General features: G+C 38.5%; 1 protein-coding gene across 2 annotated transcripts in view; it reads right to left on the bottom strand.

Annotated features, from left to right (window-relative positions):
• Positions 1–493: 493 nt before the first annotated feature.
• ZNRF2 (zinc and ring finger 2) overlaps positions 494–24,735 on the bottom strand; it is an 89,994-nt gene continuing 65,752 nt past the window's right edge. The window contains exons 3-5 of one of the 2 annotated variants that reach the window (XM_062178039.1): positions 15,719–15,824; positions 10,527–10,605; positions 494–5,423 (exon numbers count right to left, since the gene is read on the bottom strand). In XM_062178039.1, the coding sequence (XP_062034023.1) occupies positions 10,548–10,605; positions 15,719–15,824 (164 nt within the window). In that variant the 3' untranslated portion in view covers positions 494–5,423; positions 10,527–10,547. The remainder of the gene's footprint in view (positions 5,424–10,526; positions 10,606–15,718; positions 15,825–24,735) is intronic. The other variant, XM_062178041.1, reaches the window with a different exon arrangement.

The following is a 24,735-nucleotide window of genomic DNA, read 5'->3' as shown; positions in this document are numbered from 1 at the left end:
GATGGTTAAGACAGGCAGTCTGGCTCCAGAGCCCAAGTCCTTAACCACTTCACTGCAAAACTCAATTCCTCAGGAAAGCTGTGCTTCACAAAAGATTTCCTCTTCTTTTTGAAAACACAATGGAATGTTACCAAATATACAAGTAAATTTAAAAGTTATGATTACGTACTAGATCATCTGTCCCCAAAACTTAAAAGCTCTCCAGTCACATTTCAGTTACAAAATTTACAAATAAGTGTTAAATTTAAAATTTCAGAGTACATCTTTACTTACGGTTACAATGAAAACCAATTTTTCCATTATAACTACAACAGTCAACTCTTAGGTCATTACAGAATTGTAATTAATTTTAGATTCAATTTTATGGTAAAGTGCATATGAAAATAAAGAAGCCATAACATCAGTTATTTATGGTGATTTTTCAGCATTGAGATATTTTTGTTTTATTGTAATGTAACATCAACTTCTAGACATAAGGGAGGATTATGACAAATTCCTTCAAAGTATTCTTTTATTTTCTACATCTAAAAAAGGGATAATTTATCAAGATCATTTAGAAGTTTTATTTATTAAAATGTCAATAATGAATTGTCCCATTTCAGTTTAGAACATACTAGCACAAGTTATTACTGATACATTTTCTGTTTCTTGTGATTGATGCTTTTGATATTTTATTTAACAGGAAAATACTTTCTAATAGGAGAAATTAAGAGATAATTACAGAAGTGTTTTGGAAACCACGAATAAAGCAACAGAGGAAATTATCTATTATTACTATTATTATCTATTATGACTTTCAAACAATGAAACTCAAATTAAAAAAACAATGCAAAGAAATAAAATGTATGAACTGATTATGTGTGTCATCACTTAAGACTAAAATCTCTTTTGCATCTCCCCACAGGGTCTGCTACCTGCATTATATGCACACGGGTACTTAAAATGCTACTGACTTGGCAATTACATCTTTTAAAATTCTGACACCAGCTTTACTAACGGTAGACAGCTGTCAAACATAAATCACCAGTACCTGTTCAACATATCCAAGTCAGAAAAGGAAGGCCTGAAGAATTTGTATGGGAGAATTTAGATACTTCTGTCACCAAGACTTGGGCCCTGACAGTGGCTCCACAGCGCAGGGCAGAGCTAAGAAAGAGTATTGATAAACAGAGACTGCAAAGTCACATCCATTTTTTTCATTTGGGATGTTAGTTTATGCCATGCTGTTCTTTTGAGTATTAGGAATAAACAGCTGAAAAATCTATCTTATTTTAATCATTGATCTAAAATTAATGAAAGCTTAAACATCTGAAAATAACCAACTCCCTTAACTACTGTAATGCTGCATTTTCAACTACAACTAAATATTACTATATTTGGTTTTCTTTAATGCCTTTTACTTTCCACAGAGAATCAGCTGACTTGGGAGACAAGGTATTTCTCATTTAAAAATGGAATTTTGTGACCATAAAAAGAATATTCAGCTTCCTGGCTCAAGTATACCATTCACAGATCTGGTATTCAGAGTATTGTCTGCGTAAGTTATTACCAAAAGTTTTACCAGCTGTTCCTGTATATGAATGCTATTAGGAGTGGACCAAGCAGCAATTTAGTTTCAAAATGAGAAGATATGGCAGAGAAAGATGGTAGATATAATTTAACCATTGCTATTCACAACACAGCAAGGATAATTCTAAAAAAATAAAATAAAATAACAGGGAATGGGCCAAAGATAAGATACTGGCATGCTAGAATTTTTTTTAACTAAGAAAAATATCTATACATTAAGACAAGGGATACTTCACATCTAATCACTGTCAGTACACACAGAGTTCATCTTAGGATAAATCAAAATTGCAAGAAAATGGCCCAAGTGAACTGTAAGATTTCCTGCAGCTATAGTGTAGTTCTCATATAACTCACATAAGCATCACTGGCCTCTTTGTAGTTTTAAATAGTTTCTGATATTCTGATTTATAGGGAAGCTTCCTCTGAGAATACTTTAGATATCATTAATGCCTAGTGTGGATGTCAATTAGATGATAACTCAATTATTCTCAAGTTTCAGGCAGTCTCATGCTTTGTTCAAATGTAGCCCACTGCTGGGAAAATCCCCTTCTTTCACTCTCTAAGTCAGTGCGTGAAGCTAAGTAACACTTACATGGAATTTATCGTCTTTCATTTACAGGAACATCCCCACTGCTTGTTATAGTATCATTATCTAATGACTGCCCTTAAACTTTACTATATCCAAACACAGAAACACAGCTGTGAGCCAAACAAGCTTTGCAAAGCAATTGGCCACTTGTGTGAACTGACTCACTGCATTCTTTAGGAGATGCACACTGCAGATGTGCGCAAGGCGGCTGTCAGTCATTTTTGGACTGGTGGGTGAAAAAGGCAACAGCATAGCATTTAAAATATAAGATGTGCATTAAGAAATCAAAAGCTATATGTAATGCAAAGTTAACATAACTTTAAATCTTGTCTTTGTGATCACAAAATATCAATTATAAAAACCACTATTAATATTGCAACCATAAACATTGCTCTTAATATACAATCTATAAACTGATTTGTAACCAAATCTGAGAAACATATATTAAGACCAAACTTACTCTATTTCTCTGGCAAGCAGCCAAAAGTAAGAGTATAATTTTACTGTCTCTTGAACATTCTGGCAAGGGCAAATTTTACAAAGTGCCCTACCAAGAAAGACGAGTCAAAACTGGTGATCAGTCCACTACAGAAGCAGAGTGGCACAAAAATGAAATTTGAGAACATATTGCTTTCCATACACGCTCAGGTGATCTCATATGAAGAGTACTTAGAAAGATTCTAGAAAGCCATACCCACTTGAAAATCAAAGCTTTCAATCTTTATTATGTCTCCATAATATTTAGTTGTCTACAGTTTCAGCTAAATATTTAAAAATCTAACATTTTATGTCTTACTTACACTACTCTGTATCTGTATATGGATTTGCAAATATTATAAGTGACATTAAGTAGAATACTACTTATAATATTTTCCAGAATAATGACTGTGATTAAAAATTGGAGCACTTGGGCTTTATAAACTTTTTTTTTTTCTCCATTTTCTAAATTCTTTTTAGGAAGGCATTGCAGATGGAATTTAAAGTAAAAATGCCACCTTGTAAATTTTAACAAAAAAAGGATTGTTCTAAACAGATTTAAGTAAATACTGTTTGAGACAAATATAATAATCAAGTAGCAACTGACAAATGCTGAACTTTCTCTAAAACCAGAGGAGCTTCTATTGTAGCAGCCACAGCACAGAAGCTTATGAGAGGCTAATCTAGGAAGACTGAGAGAAAACAAAGAAGAAAAGGTGAACTTAAGCCAACACACGTCAAAAACTGTAGCAGAAAATCAACTCCCAGGAGAACAGAAATAGCTGATTACCACAGCTGTAATAAACGTCTTTTAAGAAAGAAAGACAACAAAATTATCATGATCACAATAACATACCAACAGTAGAAAACAAATCGGTTATTTACATCCTAAGAGCTTTTACTCAAGGGAGGGAAGAGCGTGAAAGCTCACAAAATTCAAAGTGTGAAATAAAATGGATTCAAATTAAGATTTCATGGTAACAGAAAGAATCGAAGGAAAGACTATTTCCCTCGAGGGAAGAATATTTTCCATAACTACTCGAGAAGCACCTATGGAAACTGTGCTGTCAGCTGTCACAATGGAGGTCTTGGATTCACTTAGCAATTGCAGCATTGACAAAAGGCATTTCACAGCGTAGCCTTAGGGAAAATGTTATCCAGTCTCAAATCACACAGAAAGCAATTAAAAATTCTTTTAATTATTAATAATACACAAATTTTTATGGGTAGCAGCAGTTGCTCCTGTACTTGCCCTTGTAAAAAATATGAAACAGAAGCAATAGAGAAAAAAATTCAGAGAAGAGCAGCATTAAATAAAAAAGCAATACTTAAATACATAAAAGAAAGCTTAAATTAAGGAAATAGTGCAACTTTCAATTATACCAAGTAAAGTGCACTGCCTAATAACTGATAACATTTTCCCTATGTTGAAAACACCAAACTTTCTTACTGGTATTTTTGATATTTAAAAAAAAAAAAAGAAAAGAAAAACACATTCACTATTGTAGCCTTGATAGCTCTCTTCCAGTATTTTTAACCATTCAGATATATTTTATGGGAATATTTATTCACATAATTTTGCTTAATACATTTCTTTCTATATGACTGAATTTAAAGTCTTTATAACATTTTCAATTACAGTAATAACACATTAATAAATTATAAATTAACAAAATTATCATGTTTGCTTTAAAAATCATTTATCAAATGCTAATCTCCAGAGTATCTGGAAAATTAAAGATGCAAATTGCTACAAATCTGGCATCACAATTCTGATTTTTAAAGGTATATAAAATATCCCTCAAATTATTCCAGGCTCTACCCCAGAAAGTTTTAGTTTACCCTTTCATAAGCTATTATGTTTACAAACTGCTAAACACTTGACCCAAATTTGAGAAAACTGCCTGGAGATGCAAAGTACAATAAAATAATTACATGAAAAGAATAAACAAAAGATACCCGTTAAAACAAAGTTACTCTATCTGGCAGTACTTAAAACTGGTAATTCATATTTCTGAAACAGTTGCATAGCTGCAAGATGATTCACTGCTGAGTAACTGCTGGGCAGTTTCATTTAAGAAGAAACGACATATTTCATAAACTGCAGTTCAGTAGACAATGCCACATTTAATTAAGATGTAATTATGTAATTTGATTTACTCTTTGGACTACATTCTGATAATATTAAACCTTTAATTTAAAAATATTAACATATTTTAGCTTTCCTATGTAGAAGTCTATTTTCCACTCTTGGGGGGGAAAATGGAAGAACTTGAGATCATAGTCTTCATTCAGAGAACGTTTTACTGCTTGATTACATTTCTTGGTTTCACATTTAAGACTTTAATTTATGAGAATTATGTGGTTTTCAATTTAAGAATAGATGAATGAAGAAACATTACACCGGGGAAAATAGAGACCCCAAACTAGAAAAGGAGAACAAACCATAACACAATGAGTTGCGCAGCTCTAGAGAACTTAATAAAAAGTAAATCAACTTTTAAAGCAGTTAACTTTGGCGTCGGAATACAAAATGTTCCTCGGTGTACCTATGTGGATGACCAGTAAGGGAGGTGCAGCATTTTCAGAATCCCTGTGTGTCCTTTCTCTGTGGGTCTGGTGCTCTGAGTTCTGTGCTAAGTGTGCCATCTGTGTGCGACAGCACTGCTCTCCCGCACGCTGTCCATCTCTGTATCACCACATCTCACAGAACTCAGGCTTCTGTGTATCCAGAGACAGATTCTCATATCCTCTCGATTTTTCAAGTATCTTGAAAAGACAAGAAAACCTGTGTAAAAAATAGATAAATTTATGCAGTGATCATAATAGTAATACAAATCAAAATGCAATATCCATTTCCCCAGACAATGCTTTAGATTTTCATACCCTTACTATTTCAGAAATTCATAAAATTAGTGTCCTGCAGAGGAATAGATCAAGACAAATAAAGACCAAAATTTAAAACAGTCACAAAAAATAGCCAATACACATCAGTCATTCACCCACAATAAAGACTACATCGGAGAACATGAACACGCCCACACACAATTTATTTCATAGTCTCTCTCCAAGTAACTACAAAGTCCAAAATAAAAACAGTAGACAATTTCTTAACTAATCAAGACATCAGATATTCATGCGTTTATGCAGCTCTACTTCAGTTTTTCATTAAATTCTTATGGTGGACATAAAAAAGCTGTGCTCTAGAACCTGCACACTTCCTTTGGAGCTGCCCGGGAGGCTTCAGAAATTTGCCAGCAACCAGCACCACAGAGAGGGCTGAACTGACCCCTGAACTGGCTTCATACTTTGATTTCCACATCAATGTTGGTGAGACCACAGATACAGTCCTTAGAGAAATGGACTCAGATATCCCCAAGTCTTTCAGAAAGAACTCAGCTGCTTCATCTGCCTGCACTGTCCCCATTCACTGTGGACACAGTTTCTGCAGGCCCTGTCTCTGTCTCTCCTGTGAAGAAGCCCAACGTCCTGCCTGATGTCCAGTGTGCAAGGAATCATCATGGCAGAAAGACATGAAAACAAATATTCATTTGAGAAACCTGGTGTCCCTTGCCAGAAAGGCTTGTCTCCACTAGTTCCTGAATTCTGAGAAGCATATGTGTAGGACCTCCAAGGAGCCAAAGAAGGTCTTTGGTGTGGGACAGGAGCCTGCTGCGTGTGCTTTGCTGTGACTCACAGACAGCCCCATGGATGTGGCTGCTGAGGAATACAGCGGGTAACTTTTCAAGTAAATGACGTCTTTATGAGAAAAGACTCAAACTCAGGGAAACCTCAATGAGAGCAGTATGCAGCTACAGAGGGAAGATCAGCGATGCATGTAGGAGCATGCATCCAGGTCTCTGAGTACACAGAACATTTAGAGGCTGGATGAGAAGGTGTTGCAACAGTTCATGCGAAATGAAGCCAGAATGAATGAAGAGATCAGCTGAAAGAAATGTATAAAGAATTGAAGAAAACGTGCCATAAATGGGCCAGCACTGTGGCACAGCAGGTAAAGCCACCATCTACAGTGCTGGCATCCCATGTGGGTGCTGGTTCGAGTCCTGGCTACTCCGTTTCTAGTCCAGCTCTCTTCTATGGCCTGGGAAAACAGAAGAAGATGGCCCAAGTCCTTGGGCCCTTGCACCCATGTAGGAGACCCATAAAAAACTCCTGGCTCCTGGCTTTAGATCAGCCCAGCTGTGGTGGTTGCAGCCACCTGGGGAGTGAACCAGCAGATGGAAGACCTCTTTCTCTCTTTCTGCCTCTTTGTAACTCTGTAAATAAGTACTTAAAACAACAACAAAAAAACAGATGTGGAGCTGCTCCAGGATTTCGGAGATATATTGATAAGGATTGAATCCAAAAACCAGCCTGCAAATCCTGAGCTCAGTACAGATTCCATCACTGGACTGATAAACAAGTTCGATTGCTTTCAAAGTGCTGATTTCTTTCAATAATGAAATTATCAATTACAGTATCAGGCCACTTGACAATGAGAAGCTGACCATCAAGATCCATTTCCAGACTCTGACATCTGTTTTGCGTCTGGCAGAGCTGTGGGCGTCACCTCTGGAAACACTTGTGGAAGCTGGGTGTGAACGACTCTGGGGCCTGGGCTTCAGCGTCTGTAAGGATTCCTGGGTAAGAGACTAACACTGATAGAATACGAGAACATTTCTGTGTGAAGACTGATCATCTTTACAGTCTGTTGATCACCTCCCCGTTTCCTCACTATATATAGAGAAATCTACAGGCTGTTTGGAGTAAAATGCAAGTTCTGAAGAGTTCCCTCACGGAGATATTATGACTCTTTGAATTTCCCTGTCAGACCCTTCTTTGACACTGGTCACACATGCAGGCTCTGCTGGAGACCTGACACTTCGCCTAGGAATGGCTTGTATGGAGCATCCTTCTCAGTTGAAGTAAATCCACAATATTTATTCTGTCTTAAGATTGCTCTAATGCAATCTCACTCAATTACTTAATGCAAATATAGCATGAAATACAAAATTGTCTTGGCTCAACTTTATTTTTAATTGAAATATTTTTGGTCACTACTGAAATGTTGGGCTTTATTGCTATATATTGCTTTTTTACGTTTTAATATTTTAACAACATTGAATCCTCTTCAAACCTATATGCTGTTAACGTAGGACAGCAAAGGGATAACAAATAAGAGCAGTAATGACAGAAGCAAAAATCTGAGTCGAGATATTCTGTACCTGCAAGATTTTTTTTAAAAATTTATTTGAGAGGTAAAGTTGCAGACAGAGAGAGGAAGAGACAGAGAAAAAGGTCTTCCATCTGCTGGTTCACTCCCCACCAAATGGCTACAATGCTAGATCTGGGCTGATTCAAAGCCAGGAGACAGGAGCTTCTTCTAGGTCTCCTAATCAGGGGCAGGGGCCCAAGGACTTGAGCCTTCTTCTGCTTTTCCAGGCCATGGCGAAGAGCTGGATCAGAAGAAGAGCAGCCAGGACTCCAACCGGTGCCCATATGGGATGCCAGTGCTGCAGGTGGAGGCTTTGCCCACTATGCCACAGAGCTGGCCCTTGTAAGTTCTCAAAAATGACTCTTTAGGGCTTAGAGGCAGACCTCATTGGTTCAGATTTATGTGTGCAGATGACTAGACATTAGAAACTCGGGCTCCACATATAAGTAAATAAATAAAAATACAAAGATAACAATGATTCATAACATGAAGGAACAGAAACGTTATTTAAGACCAACAGATGAGTGCATATTGCCTATGAGCTGCATATTCTATGTATCCCATAAGCTCATTGTGACAGCAAATAAAAAAGTTAGTGACAAGACCACCAAAGAAAAAATGTACATCATAAAATTCCATCTTACACATACAAAAATTTAACCAACTCTCTATGACCTGAATGTTCATGTTTCTCAGAATGCGTATGTAGAACCTCATCTCCAGTGTGAGAGTACTGTGCCGGTGTCCTCAGAGCCCTCACGAATGGAATCAGTGCGCTTATCAAAAGGACGCGAGGCAGCCTGCTGTCCTCTCCACAGACGAAGGAGTCCTCGCCAGAAACTAGACCTGGGGCACCTTCCAGAACTGTGAGCCACACATCTCTAGTTTCCAAATGACCCATCTAAGGCATTTTGTTATAGCAGCCTGAGCAAAGACTAAGACTTTAAAGACTCATTGTACTTTTGGTGAGGGATTTAGATGTATTATGTTGGCATCTGAAATACTAAGATGAAAATTTCATTTTGTTAGCTTTGTTTGCAGCACTTCTTTGAAAATGCTTCTGTTACCCTAGCCACAGCTTCACTTTATTGACCCAGATACAGGAAAGCACTGAAGGCATTCCAAAGCATTTTCCTCCTCACAACCCTTTTCACAGTGAAATAAAAACACATGGTACACAGAGACTCCAAATACCATTCCACTATTACACTGCTCTTATCAGCAGTCGTATTGCAATTCCTGTTGTAAGGGTGCCAGGTCTGATCTGAGTAAATGCACAGCTCAGTCTGTAATAACCTGTTTTCTGCGGTTTTCACAACTTACAGGCAGACTTACTGCTACTGTGAGAGGTCTTCACTCAAGTGCTCTTTTCCATTGCCATGACTGATAGTAAGTTACCTCTCTGGATGCTATCTGTTCTGGTTCCCTACCTTCAGTCTCAGCCATTCAGAAAAGACTGCTGTCCAGAAATGTCTCGAGTGGGAAACACAGAAGTGTGAACTCCTTCAGAAACCACTCCAGGACTGGCTAAAAACATTCGGCCCCGAGGTGAAAATTCAATGCTTTGTCTTTTCTGCAAGTTTTCTCATAAAAGCTTTCCATATACTGGAAGACAGTAATTAAGTTAACCTTTACTTTTTCAAAACTAAATAATGCCATTTAATTTACTTCATGGAGTCTGAGAAAAGGCAGTTCTCAAGTGAGGCTTTCATTCAATTCGCTAAACATTTTCAGATAGTGCAGAACCACAAGCTAAATCAGCAGAGCAAAACGAATTCTTTACTTGGTTTTAGAATTCACTTTTTTCCTACTATATAGACAAGGGCTTTATTACATGCTGCAGATATAAAAGTAGGTGACTGAACTGAATGAAAGAATTTGTGACACAACTTTAGAAGGTAACGCACCTGGTGCCTCAATGTGCTAAGATGACAGTTTTGGGAGCCAGGATTTGTGTTCAAATCCCATCTCCACCGACCAAGCTACGTGAGCCTGACAAGCTATGTTTCTTAACCTCTCTGCACCTCATTTCCTCAACTGTGTAATAAGAATAGTAACAGTACTGAGCTCAAAGGGGCAGGATGACAATTAAATGAATTACTAAAATGGTTAGAACAATGCCTGGCACATGATAATGCTAAATGATCAGAATTATACGATTATACAAGCTAGGAAGTTTTGGATAGGAGTATGAAATCTGACTCTACTTCCTAGCTATATGATGTTGAACTCTTGGTGCAACCTGCTTCTTTTTTTTCTTAAACTATTTTGAGGGATGAATCCCATAAAAAAGCTTTACATATTTAATATATTAAAATCATGGAATTTAACTACTCAGATCCAAAGGTTTGTCACTGGAAAAATGGGGTCTTGATATGTACTTCATGTGCTTTTTTCAGTAGTCACCTAAAATTCAACAGGCAAATGTGTTCTTGAAGTACCAAGAATGTTAACATTCAATATCTGATTTTATGCACAAATCAAGAAAGTTGTTTCAGTGTATTTTGAAGTGTGAGTTTTCTACATAGTAGTCTAACAAAGTATCTGGAACATACACTCCCACATATATACACTCCCTCACTTGCCTCAGGGAGTAAATGAATACAAATGAGGGCTGAGGATGTGTAGTGCAAGACAACACTTTTAAAGAGCAATTACAACAAAAGGGAGAATTACCTATAAAACAGGAATCAATGTTTAATCCGAAGGGTGCTCAGGGCAAGATCTATTTACTTCAAACCATTCATCTATACACCTAGAAAAGAACAAAATCAGGAAAAAATGGAAATACTTATGTTTAATTATTTATATCATAACAGTCATCATAATACTTACTTCTCAACTTCACCTTTACCAAAAAAATCTAAAGGGGGTATGTTTATTATATTTTGATTAAGCCATTAAAGAAAAGATCTTTACAAAATTTTACTACAAATTATTTTAAGTTCAAAGAAAATTACTTCAAAAACAAAACCTGAAGAACTACCTCTTTACAAATATACAAAAGTAAGTGATAAATTTGGAGATTTTTCTTTTCAAAATAGTCACTTATGTACCTATATCAACTGTTTATATCATAAATATTAAAATCATTTAAAATTAATTACTGAACATATTCTGTCCTATCTTGCAATATATACACACACAAATAAAACGATCAATTGCATTTATAAACTATTTAATGATGTTATTAGAAGTTAGACATTAGGGTACATAAAATTAAACACATTATAAATCTGCATTGTACAATAAAATAGACAAGGGTTACACGTGGTTATTTAATGTTTAAAATGTAGTAAAAATTTCAGTTTCTCAACCACAATAGACACATTCCAAATGCTCAACAGCAATATGGCTAGTGGCTACCCTACTGTACAACACAGAAAGTTTCCATAGAGCACAAGTGCTAATTCACAGCACCCTGAGAGGTGACTAAAACCAAGGTCTTCCAAGGTTAAGTAACTTGCCCAACAGCTAATAAGGCACCCAAGCAGAATTCAAACTACTCTACATTTTCATTTGTGATGCACTTCAAACTTAGATATGCAGGCTTAGCCAATACACTGAAAGGAAAGTTTGTATTTATCAGTCTTATTTCCTAACGGGTTGGTTTGGAAGATGGAAAGTATAGATGGGGGCAGTACTCAAGATGCCACCTGGGACACCCACATATCTGAGTGCTTGAGTTTAAGTCCTGGCTTCAATTCCTATTACACCTTCCTGCTACTGTTCATCCTGTAAGACAACAGATGATGGTCCGAGTACTTGGGTTCCTGCCACCATGCAGGTAACTCAGACTGAGTTCCAGGTTTTTACCTGGCCCAGATCTGACTGTTGTGGGCACTTAGGAAGTGAACCAGTTTATAGAAGATCTCTCTGCCTGCCTCGTCCCTCTGCCTTTCAAATAAATTCAAAAAATTTTAAAAAGTGTTTCACTTAGGCCGGCGCAGTGGCTCAATAGGCTAATCCTCCACCTGCGGCGCCGGCACACCGGATTCTGTCCCGGTTGCTCCTCTTCCAGGCCAGCTCTCTGCTGTGGTCCGGGAGTGCAGTGGAGGATGGACCAAGTGCTTGGGCCCTGCATCCGCATGGGGGACCAGGAGAAGCACCTGGCTCCTGATCAGCACTGTGTGCTGGCTGCAGCGTGCCGGCCACGGTGGCCATTGGGGGTGAACCAACAGAAAAGGAAGACCTTTCTCTCTGTCTCTCTCTCTCACTGTCCACTCTGCCTGTCAAAAAAAAAAAAAAGTGTTTCACTTAAAAAATAACTGAATTTAAAAGAAAACAGTAGTGAATCTCATCTGCATTATTCTTGCAATGTCTCTGGCCACTACCAGTTCTGTTCTCTAAGCACATCCCCAGTTTGGTTTAGGTCATTGTTTTCAGTCTGTCTCCACCACTTCAAAAGTCCCCTGCTCTACCAGAACACTTCTTAAAGTACTGAGAATGGAACAAAATACTCCAGCTATGTTGGCAATTCACAGTACATCTGAATAGTGCCTATGTGATCTGAAATGGGTGCCCCTTCTTTTACCCCATCATGAGAAAAGAATCACTTAAAACCCCAGGTCCTTTTCACATAAACTACTAGCAATCCACCTATGTTCTGTTCTAAATAATTTTCACTGACTATTTAAAATATTGTATTCCCTTCACCGGGCACCATTATGAACTCACTATTCTGAATTTGGTGTTTTCTATTCCTAGGCATTTTTTACTTTGTAACTATGTATGTGTGTATTCCAAAACAGTATCCAGGACTGTTCCTATGTTTAAAATTTTATATAAGGGGCGGGTGTTTAGCCTAGTGACTAAGGCACCCTACCCATATCATATATCAGAGTACCCAACTGCATTGTCTGGCTCTGGCTCCTGACTGTAGCTTCCCACTATGCGGACCTCGGGAGGCAGTGGTGATGGCTCAGGTAATTGGGTTCTTGATAATCAGGAAAACTAAATTAAGTGTCCTGGCTCCCAGCTTCTGCCCCAGTCCTGAACCTTGTTGGATTCCTGCCACTGCAGACACTTGGAGAATGAAACAATGAATGGGAGCTCTTTCTGCCCCCAAATTAATTAATTTTAAGAAGCTTATATAAATGATACAATTGAGTAACATGCTTTTTCTAATTTTTGCATATGCACTCTAAACAATTTTAAAAATTTATTAGGGAGGTATTATAGAAAAGTCACGAAAAAAAAAACACATTATTTTATATATAAAACCTTTGATAACATTCCAAGATGAGGTTGTTACTTTTCTGCAGTGTCAAGATTCAAGTAATTTTAAAATTTTAATATAGGCAAAGTTATCTTTGAAGCTTTTTTGGGGGGGAATATAAGTCTTTCAAGCTTTTCTTTTTTTGGAGGGAAGTGGTTCACTTAAAATAATTCCTTATAGGAAGTCAAAAGCATTTCCCTGTCACTTCAGGTTTTCATTTTATAGGTGTACATTTAGTCAACTTGGAATTGATTTCTATCTCAAATTTAAGATAGGGATTCAGCTGTTTTTCCATACAATAACCAACTGATCCTAACACCATTTATAACAATCTGTTCTTTCCTTACTCTACTGCTATATCATCACTAGCAAATCATTTTTTAATGTACTCAAACACTTTACAGTACTGATTAGGTGCCACCACATTCCAAGCTTTTTAAAGTTTTGTTTATTTATTTGAAAGGCAGAGTCACACACACAAACAAAACCACACACACATATCAAGAGAGAGAGAGAGAGAGAGACAGACAGACACTGATCTTCCATCTGCTGGCTCATTCCCCGAAGGCCCACAATAACTAAGCCAGGATCCAGGAACTCCAGCCAGGTCTCCTATGTGGGTAGCAAGGACCCAAGTACTTGCGCCATCATTTGTTGCTTCCCAGGAGTGTTCGTAGAAAGCTGGATTGGAAGCAGAGGCAATTCAATATGGTATACAGGCGTCCCAAACAGAGGCTGAATCCACTGTGCCACAATATTTGCCTCAGTTCCAAAACTGAGCTTGCTTAAACCTTTATAATTCTATAAAGTTGGTACTGCTGTCCTCATTTTACAGAATGAGAGGGAAAACAAATTAAGTGATTTGACCAAGAGCACACAGTGAATGAGTAGAGGAGGTGAGAATCAAATCCTGCGAGTCCTGACTCCAGAATCCATGATTTAACCCCCACACTATGCTGTTTTCCATACAGCCAGAAGTATTTATGGACTCCCCTCTGTTCCAGAGGCTTATTTTTTTTTTTTCCCTCTTTTTAAGATTTACTTATAAAGGCAGAGTTACAGGGAGAGAGGGAGAGACAAAGAGGTATCTTCCACCCACTGGCTTACTTCCCAAATGGTTGCAATGTTAGGGATGGGACAGGTTGAAGCCAGGAGCTTCATCCTCATGTACCATGTACAGGGGCCCAGTCACTTGGGTTATCTTCTATGGCTTTCCCACATGCAACAACAGGGAGCTGGACTGGAAGTGGAGCAGCCGGGACCTGAACCACACTGCAGGCAGTGGCTTAACCCACTGAACCACAAATGCCGATCCCCAAACTGTGCCATTTCCAAATTATCAAACTGATACTGTCTTAATGATAAATTTGCTCAGCACAACAACCCCTGGAAACATGGTCATCTTTTTTATGAGTGTTTTGATTGTTCTTTGATCCATATGTATTTTTAGAATCAGGTTGTCTGATTATATAAACTATAGTAAGACCTGACTGATACAGTATTAATTACATAACTTGGGGTAAAACAATATCTTTACAGCTGTGAGTCCTCCTGTCCACACAGGGTACGCCAACACATTTTACATCTCATATAATATCTTTTCAAACTGGTGAGTTTGTCCTATACAAATTTATTATAATGACTGATGTATTTGGATTTACTATTGCCTCCTTATTTATGCTATTACTCTGTTTTCTGTATGCTTTCCTGCACTACCACCTTTAATCAAAATTCTACCTCATTTCGCCATTGTTTTGAAAGTTATGGTTTGCTGTTTTGTTTTCTAGTTACCTTTTTTTAAAAGTTTTTAAAAACTATTTTCTTAAATTTATTTGAAAGGCAGAGAGACAGACACAGAAAGACAAGGATCTTCTATCCACTGGTTCACTTCCCAAATGCCCACAACAATTGGGCTGAGAAAGGTTGAAGCCAGGAACTCAGAACTCAACCCAGGTCTCTCACGTGGGTGGCAGGGACCCAAGTACATGAGCCTTTACTTGCTGTCTCCAGGTCTTGCATCAGCAAGGCAGCTGGAATCAGAAGCAGAGCCGGGACTCAAACCCAGGCACTCTAAAATGGGATGCAGTCATCTTGACCATTGCACCAAACGTCCACCCCTTGTTTTATTTTTACATAACAATTTTCCTTTATTGGTCTGAAAGCAAGATGACTGTGTAAGAAACCAGATGGGTTTTGGAGTCCAGCAGACTGCAAATCTGCTGGAGTCTCAGCTCTGCCATTTATTAGCCATGGAACCTTGGAGAAATTCCCTACTGTCCCTTAGCTGATTTCCTCAATTATAAAATGAGGCTGTCCTAAGGCTTTTACAACATACCTATTTAAGAAGCTATGGACAATGCCTGCATCATAGGAAATACTTAAAAATGGTAACCTTTTAGCTACAAACAAATGTGGGGTTGAGTTTTAGTCCTAGCAGGAACAAAAAGCCATTATTTTTTAAGATGTATGTACGCATGCATGCTTGTGTGTGTCTGTGTGTGAGTATGTGCACACACACATGCACTGGACACAGAAAAGAGCGGGGAGCTGTTGATTGAAGAAATATTTTCAGCCCTAACTACAATGTTTGAAACTGTGACAACAATCTTTTACTCTATTAGCAACTTGGTTAACATCAAAAGAAACTTACCCTTTATGATATATGCATAGACAAGGCAGCCGTGCTATAGTATCTCCCTGCTGCAGTTCTTCAAGACATATTGCACATTCCCCAGCATCTTTACTCAGTACATCCTCTGAAGAAAGAGAAAAGAAGTTCAGGACAATAACATTATCCAAATTGAAAAATCTTACTTGGCATATCGTTTTGTCAAAAATATACAAAACTCAGCTTCTGTTTTTGAAATACTCATAAAGGAGTGAAGAAGATTTACCTTTACTTATAGACTATTTCATATGTCTACCTCATTGAGACATTACAGTAAGCAAAACAGTACAAAATCCCCCAAATGGCCAAAGACTGTGATGCTAAGGACTGTGTGACTTGGAAAATCCTCATCAGTATGGATTGGGACCCATGACAGTTCAAAAAAGTGTAGGGTGTAATGTGACTCAAAAACATAAAAGTAAAATTCTATTAAATTTTTAAAAATTCTGGGGGCCGGTGCTGTGGCTCACTTGGTTAATCCTCTGCCTGCGGCGCCGGCATCCCATATGAGCACTGGTTCTAGTCCCAGTTGCTCCTCTTCCAGTCCAGCTCTCTGCTCTGGCCTGGGAAGGCAGTGGAGGATGGCCCAAGTGCTTGGGCTCCCGCATGGGAGACCAGGAGGAAGCACCTGGCTCCTGGCTTTGGATCGGCGCAGCTCTGACTGTTGTGGCAACTTGGGGAGTGAACCAATGGAAGGAAGACCTTCTCTCTCTCTCTCTCTCTCTCTCTCTCTCTCTCTCTCTCTCTCTCACACACTGTCTGTAACTCTGCCTGTCAAATAAATAAATAAACAAATCTCAAAAAAATTTCTTTTAATTCTAAAATAACAAATTGGGTAAAGTTAATCATTATGAATATGAGACTTTTAAAAAGCTGCTTAAATCCAGGAAGATCATAACTTTATACAGCATCTGAAATTGGATGCAGCAATTCCTTATTGCCCTTTGGGGTATTAAAAAAACAACAACAACTTGGCCGGCACCGCGGCTCATTTGGCTAATCCTCTGCCTGCGGCGCTGGCACCCCGGGTTCTAGTCCCAGTTGGGACACCGGATTCCGTCCCAGTTGCTCCTCTTCCAGTCCAGCTCTCTGCTGTGGCCCGGGAAGGCAGTGGAGGATGGCCCAGGTCCTTGGCCCCTGCACCCGCATGGGAGACCAGGAGGAAGCATCTGGCTCCTGGCTTCAGGCCAGCACAGCGCCAGCCGTAGCGGCCATTTGGGGGGTGAACCAATGGAAGGAAGACCTTTCTGTCTCTTTCTCTCACTGTCTGTAACTCTACCTGTCAAAAATTTTTTTAAAAAAGTTTTTTTTTTAACCTAAAAGAGTATGTAAGCCAAATAATCTTTGTAACTTACTTTTCCAACGCAGAATAACTAAAACATTCCAGTGCTGAAGAGCATGGATAAACTGTTGAAGAGTATATAATTTCTGTGAGTTTAGAGAACAGAAAACTAAGTAGGAAAATGTGTTATAAATTTATACTATAAATACACACAAATTACTGCTTTTGGAAATAAAAATCAAATAAACAAAAGGGGAAAGACTTTACCAATCTCTATAGGGATGGAGAAAGGTAGGGAAATTTTTTAAAGTTAATATTTGTCTGGTATTCCCAAACCTCCTGTAAAAACCACAAAATTCAATTGTAAACCTATCTGTAATAGTTCCTTGTAGAAAAATGCAAAATAGTGGCCAGTGCTGTGGTGTAGCAGTTAAAGCTGCCGCCTGTAGTGCCGGCATCCCATATGGGCACCAGTTCAAGACCCAGCTGGAGAACTGGTTGCTCCACTTCTGATCCAGCTCTCTGCTATGGCCTGGGAAAGCAATAGAAGATGGCCCAAATGTTTGGACCCCTGCACCCACATAAGAGACCTGGAAGCAACTCCTGGCTCCTGGCTTCAGATAAGCTCAGCTCTGGCCATTGTGGCCATTTGTGGAGTGAACCAGGGGATGGAAGATATTTCTTTCTCTTTCTCTGCTTCTGCCTTGCTTCTGCCTCTCTGTAACTCTGCCTTTCAAATAAATAAATCTTTGTTTTTAAATGTATGCTATAGTAATTGGTTCTCCCCTTTATTTAATTTGAAGCAGAACATTAAGAAGAAACACAAACTTTATTTGGTCTACAAAAGGGAAGGCACCAGCTAAAGGAGGTAACAAGGCACCACTCACAGAGCAAGAAAAAGCTCTGGTCAGAAGGGTTTGCTAGCCAGGTCCACAGGACGTTAACATTGCTTTTAGCTAAGTGCTGTGCAGCACGGAGACTTCATCAGGGAGAGATTTCTGGATAAGCAAAGCTGAATCAGTGGGCAAGTACTGCTGATTGCCACTTCCCTCAGGTTCCCTTTCCTTCTTCCTGCTCTTCACCTTGCAGGTCCTACTGCACCCTACCCTGGCCCCCAAGCCTTTTCTCCTTCTCTTTATTTCCATTTTTCTCTTACTGTTCTGGGTATCTCTCAATGTAAGACTCAGATAGGGAATCAGTTTAACATAAAGCACCAAATTAGGATGATAACAGTGAAATAAAGAGAAAAGGACGTGAAAAAAGGCCAATAATTTCAAATAATGTGGTATAATCCTACTACTTGGATTTTTCTCACCACAAAGATATACCAACATCATAAGGGATTACAGGAATGCAAGCTCCAGAACAAACTTTGAAAATTCAACCTCCACTTACAAACCTAAGGCAACAACGAACGAGACAGATGCACCGATAGTTCTATACACCACCAGGTGAGAAGACACCTCTGTGAAATGATGACGATTTTACAAACATCTCATTTTCAGAGCTGAAAGGTGTGCCAAAGAAGTTTGTCTTAGAACAGATGGACAAGGGCATTTTTCAGTGGTTAGAACATCATTGATAATGCATCCTGATTTAAGTATAAATGAACCATCCCATGTGTGTATCATAAATTCAAAAACTGAGATAAATTAGCTTAAAAAAAAAGGTTTTGTTCCATTTTTGCCATATAAACCTGTGTGATAAATTCCCAATACCAAATGGAAATAAGTAGAAACCCTTAAGTACATGTTTCTGAATACAATGTATTAAGTGTCACAACACTTTTATGTTGACATGATGAGGTCTTGTTTCTTTATTGAAACAGGTTTTTAAGACCTTGGAGATGAGAATCATTTCAACTTTTTTTTTTTTTTTTTTTTTTTGGACAGGCAGAGTTAGACAGTGAGAGAGAGAGACAGAGAGAAAGGTCTTCCTTTTCCGTTGGTTCAACCCCCAAATGGCCACTATGGCTGGTGTGCTATGCAGATCCGAAGCCAGAAGCAAGGCGCTTCCTCCTGGTCTCCCATGCAGGTGCAGGGCCCAAGGACCTGGGCCATCCTCCACTGCCTTCCCGGGCCACAGCAGAGAGCTGGACTGGAACCGCGACAGAATCCAGCGCCCCAACCGGGACTAGAACCCGGGGTGCCGGTGCCACGGACGGAGGATTAGCCTAGTGAGCTGTGGCGCTGGCCCATTTTAACTTTTTTTTTTTTTTTTTTTTTTTGACAGGCAGAGTGGACAGTGAGAGAGAGAGACAGAGAGAAAGGTTTTCCTTTTGCTGTTGGTTCACCCTCCAATGGCCGCCGTACCGCACTGATCTGAAGGCAGGAGCCAGGTGCTTCTCCTGGTCTCCCATGGGGTGCAGGGCCCAAGCACTAGGGCCATCCTCCACTGCACTCCCGGGCCATAGCAGAGAGCTGGCCTGGAAGAGGGGCAACTGGGACAGAATCCGGCGCCCCGACCGGGACTAGAACCCGATGTGCCGGCGCCGCTAGGTGGAGGATTAGCCTGTTGAGCCATGGCGCCGGCCTTAACATTTTTAAATGTTAAATTTTACCCCATTTGTAAGAAAACTTACAGTGCAACTATAACAAATTCAATTTTCATATAAATAATGAATGATATATATTTTAATAATATAATACTATTTTTAAATTGACAGGGGCAATTTAATTTAAACTTTGCTTGAGCTAAGTTTAAAAGTCATGTATGGTTTAATTCAAAATGCTATATTAAAAGCAGGCATTTCAACATAAACTCTCTTAAGTCCTAGTAATGAAAAAGAATCAAAATTGCATTTTCTGTATCAATAAAAGTATATATAGATACAGATGTAGATAAAAACATCCCCAACAGGATAATTTCAATGCAGAAGCAGCCTGATAGTCACTGTAACTGGCTTCTAGTGAACTTATTTCTGCTCAGCGAACGAGAGCTGCTGTGAACAGTCTGCAGCTTCTGCTGAGCCGCACTCCGGCAATCACCTGAATCAGAAGATAGTTCACTGTTCTTGCAAAACCGCAGGATTACGGTCTCAAACAGCAAATGCTTAACTTCCAAAGTTTTAAAGTCTCATTTCCAACAGAATGTCTTTGTATATATGAAAACATTTTCAGTTTTGAAAACTCCCTGTGCAATGTGATTTACATGCTGCTATTTGGCGGTTTGCCTAGCATTCCTCGATCCTACCCCCCTTATGCCTGAGCTCTTGGCTTCGTAAGCGGAACTAGGCTTCACCTCACAGCTGCAAGAGTTGTTAGTAATACAATATAACTATAGCTAACAGAGTCCAAAGGTACCAATAAATCCACAACACTGAAGTTTCTTTAAGATAGTTAGGTAAAGATATTATTAAAATTCTTTAGCTAATCTACTGAAAAGCATTCAAGTAGATACTACCCACAGGCATGGGGGAGGGCACACTTTAGGACAAGAATACACTAGAGCAGACTACCACCTGCCAGAACTCAGAGAAGCTGAGAAGGGAAAATGAACAGATAACTACCAGAGTCAGCTAGTCTGGATTTCCTCTCCACAAGAACTGTTCAATGGACACATTAAGGCTGCAGATAGGAAACTACAGTTTTGTTGTCTTTTCAAGCATCCTTGCTTCTCTTATTTAAACATCTGTAGCAGAAAAGGTTAAGTGCACTGCTTGTCAGTCTAACTCATCCTACATGGTCTAAGTGCTACTTTAGGTATACTGATACAGGAAAAGGAAAATGGGAAGACAGCAATAATTTTCAAGAAGATGTGGGTACCAAAATCATATGGGGATGTATTCTGTCTCCACATAGAAAAAAAATATATGTACATGAGTCCCATCCCTAGAGAGTCTGAAAAGTACGCCTGCCTAAGAAACATGACTGCTAGCCAAGGAATCGTATGCTGAAACAGAAACAGCAGATTTAAAGTTGAAAACTTAATATAAATTTCCAGTCTCACTAATAGTTAGCTATGTAACTTGAAAATGAGTCAATCCCTTGAGTTTTCTTTTACTCTTATTAAATATCAATGTTCTATTGGTGCTCAAAATATTATAGAGATGAAGTTGTAAAGAATTTTATGTGAAAAAACAATAATAAAAACACTAAACACAAAATTAATTTTTATTACCAGGAAGTTCTTCACAGAGCTTTCTAAAGACAAAAATGGTCATCCTCCTGTTTCTTTTTCTCCTCACTCTAGTATTCTAGTTGCTTCATTAAATAACCCCATGAAGACCAGAACTTCTACGGGATACTCCTGTCCTAGCCATTTCTAGACTCTTACAATTGACAGGCTGGGAACAACTTCATGCAAAAGACATCGCTTGATTTATTAAATGTTTTTGGCTTCACTCTATATTTCAGTTACAAATGTCCACTGAGTTACATGCTTTTAGACAAATTTAAGCCTTATACTAACCCTATGAAGGAGCTATTATTATTTTACATGGAAGAAAACTAAGGCTCAAAGAAGTCAGTAAGTTATCAGAAATTACTCTTGGGGATCAGGATTCAAATTTAAGATGGCTAAATCCTTGCTTGGCCTTTTTCTTATTCATGAATTTTGCTATAAGAAACAATTTCACTTTAAAGAAATATAAGCACAGATGCAAATGAACTGCTTTAGACAACATGAAGTTGTCCAAATGCTCAAGTTGAGAATGACCACATATTTTGAGGATGTATCCGGCCGGCACCGTGGCTTAACAGGCTAATCCTCTGCCTTGCGGTGCCAGCACACCGGGTTCTAGTCCCGGTTGGGGTGCCAGATTCTATCCCAGTTGCCCCTCTTCCAGGCCAGCTCTCTGCTATGGCCCAGGAAGGCAGTGGAGGATGGCCCAAGGCCTTGGGCCCTGCACCCGCATGGGAGACCAGGAGAAGCACCTGGCTCCTGGCTTCGGATCAGCATGATGAGCCAGCCGCAGCGGCCATTGGAGGGTGAACCAGCGGCAAAAAGGAAGACCTTTCTCTCTGTCTCTCTCTCTCACTATCCACTCTGCCTGTCAAAAAAAAAAAAAAAAAAAAAAAAGAGGATGTATCCTCAAGAATGATCACACCCTTTATCTTCTGGAGTGACTGAATTGTTATAAAAATTGGTTTCATAAATGAGTTTATACATAAGTGCTTGCAGAATTTAAGAGAACCCTGTTCAACAAATCTTCTGTGATGAAAGAAGAGTCTTTTATCTACACTGTCCACAGCAGCAGCTACTAGCCACATACAGCCAGAAAACAGCACTTGAAATAAGACCAGCACTAGTGATGAAATAAATTTTTAATTTTATTTAGTTTTGGTACCATATGAAACTTTAAAATATATACTAGGGGCAGGCATTTAGTATAACAATAAGATGCCACTAGGGACAGATGCATTCTGTATTAGAATGCCTGTGTTCAACTCCTGGCTCTGATCCAGTGCCAGGTTCCTGCCAATGCACACCTTGGGAGGCTGCAGGTGATAGCTCAGGCACTTGGGTCCTTGCCACTCACATGGGAAGACCTGAATTGAGGTCCTAGCTCCTAGCTTTGGCCTGGCCCAGCCCCAGCCCCAGCTATTACGCATATTTACAGTGAGCCAGGAGATAAGGAGATATCTATCTGCATGTTTTTCAAGTTTACATATATATATATGTATATACATACAAAAAATAAGTGATGAGCATATACTTATAAACTAATTACAAACTTTTATAAAATGGCTATATTTCACTTATAGCCTCTCAAGTTCTTAAATTTGCATTGTCCAAAGAAATTACTTAAAACTCAGGCAGTCAAATATGCAAAATTAAAATGTTTGGCAGGTCCAAGCACATATCCATATAGTTATTGCAGATCAAGACCCCCAAAAAAAAGAAAAGGAAAAAAAAAAAAAAAAAGCAGACAGCCAAACTTTTAAAACAAAAACGTAAAAGAAAAACCAAACCAACAAATAAGACTGAATTTGTTAGAGGCAGCCAAAAAAACTCCATGCGAAATTTCATAGTCATCACACCTTGGCTTTCAGATCAAGCATCCAAACAAGTATATGATCTTTTCAGCAAAATACGATGCCAAGCACTACTAATGTGGATCAGGCATTTTACCTGAAGACTTATTTTTTGTTCTTGAACCCTCAATGATAGCAGTAGAAAACAAAAGCAGCTGAAATGTGAAATAATCCCTAGAAAAATCAAGAATTAAAAAAATTCACAATATTAGTAAGAAGCAATTTACTCAAAGAACAAAAAGTTGGGACTCACAACATTTATTAATACACACTTTTGGATATTAACTTATCTCTAATGGGCTTAAAAGTAGAAGTCAGGAGCCAGCACTGTGGCTTGGCAGGTAAAGCCACCTCCTACAGTGCCGGCATCCCATACGGGTGCTGGTTTGAGCCCCGGCTGCTACCCTTCCAATCCATCTCTCTGCTGTGGCCTGGGAAAGCAGTGGAAGATGGCCCAAGTCCTTGGGCTCCTGACTCCTGGCTTCAGATCAGCACAGCTCCAGCTGTTGCAACCATCTAGGTAGTGAACCAGCAGATGGAAGACCTCTCTCTCCTTCTCTCTCTGCCTCTCTATAACTCTGCCTTTCAAATAAATAATAAATCTTTAAAAAAAAAAAAAGTAGTTGTCAACACTAAAATTACAGATTTCGGATCCACAAGCACAGACTGCACTCAAATATCGTAAGGGGGTTTAGAAATATTTAACAAGGGGAGCTGCCATTTTCTCTATAAGATACATATATCAATAAAAACAAGGGAATAATCTTTATTAATCTTTCTAAAACTGAAAGCTTCTAGGCAGTGTTAGCCTGTATCCCTTGTAGGACCTTATCATTCCAGTTCAACCAGGAAGGACTGGTCTCTCTACCTAGATGCCGTACAGTTACTCAATGTTTTTTCAGTTTAAAAATAACTAAGACTTGATCATTAAACATAAGATTCTCTGTATCTACACCATTAGAGCATGAAATTAAGACTAATTCTACAAAGGAGATAAGATACAACTTTTGACTTTTTCATGACTTAAAAACATTTTGTACTCTTGCAAATATCCCAGTTGATGCCATCCTTAAGAAAGTACAACTAAAATAAAAAGGAACATAAATTAAAAAAAAAAAAGAAATGAACACTAACTCTAAAATTAGCATTCTTAAGCTTTCTGTTCATAACTTGCTTTCAAAAACTAACTCAGAATTAAATATTTTATAAAATTAGGTACTCAAAATGGCATGGACAAGTTATACAAGTTACCTAAGGAAGAATAACATTATCAAATTATCTTCTAATCTTCAAATCATACTATGATAATCTTCCAATGTTCCCCGGCCACAAATTAATAAATCAAAACTCTAAATCTATTAAACTAATTTATACAATCCTAAACTAAAATTATCATAAAATGAGTTGTCTATAACAGAAAACAACAGTGAAACTGCTGAATAATACAAAAATGAACTAAACTATAAACTAAATAGTCAGGTTTACTGTCTTGAATCACTACGAGAAAAGCACCAATCCTTGAGAAAACAATAAAGCTCATATATCTGATTTTTTAGGTTTAATTTAATACTGTATGCTTTTATAAGTTAATGTATAAATATATAGCATATAAGCTGTTTAAGAAACATTTATTTATCTGTTCAAAAAGCAGAGTGAGGGGTGGAGAGAAGGGGGGGGGGTGAGAGGAGGAGAGATGTCATCAGCTGGTTCACTCCCCAAATGGCCACAACAGCCAGGGCAAG

This window comes from Lepus europaeus, chromosome 20, assembly GCF_033115175.1.
Source record: "Lepus europaeus isolate LE1 chromosome 20, mLepTim1.pri, whole genome shotgun sequence".
Classification (NCBI taxonomy): Eukaryota; Metazoa; Chordata; class Mammalia; order Lagomorpha; family Leporidae; genus Lepus; species Lepus europaeus.
This window is presented reverse-complemented; position numbering and strand designations above follow the sequence as displayed.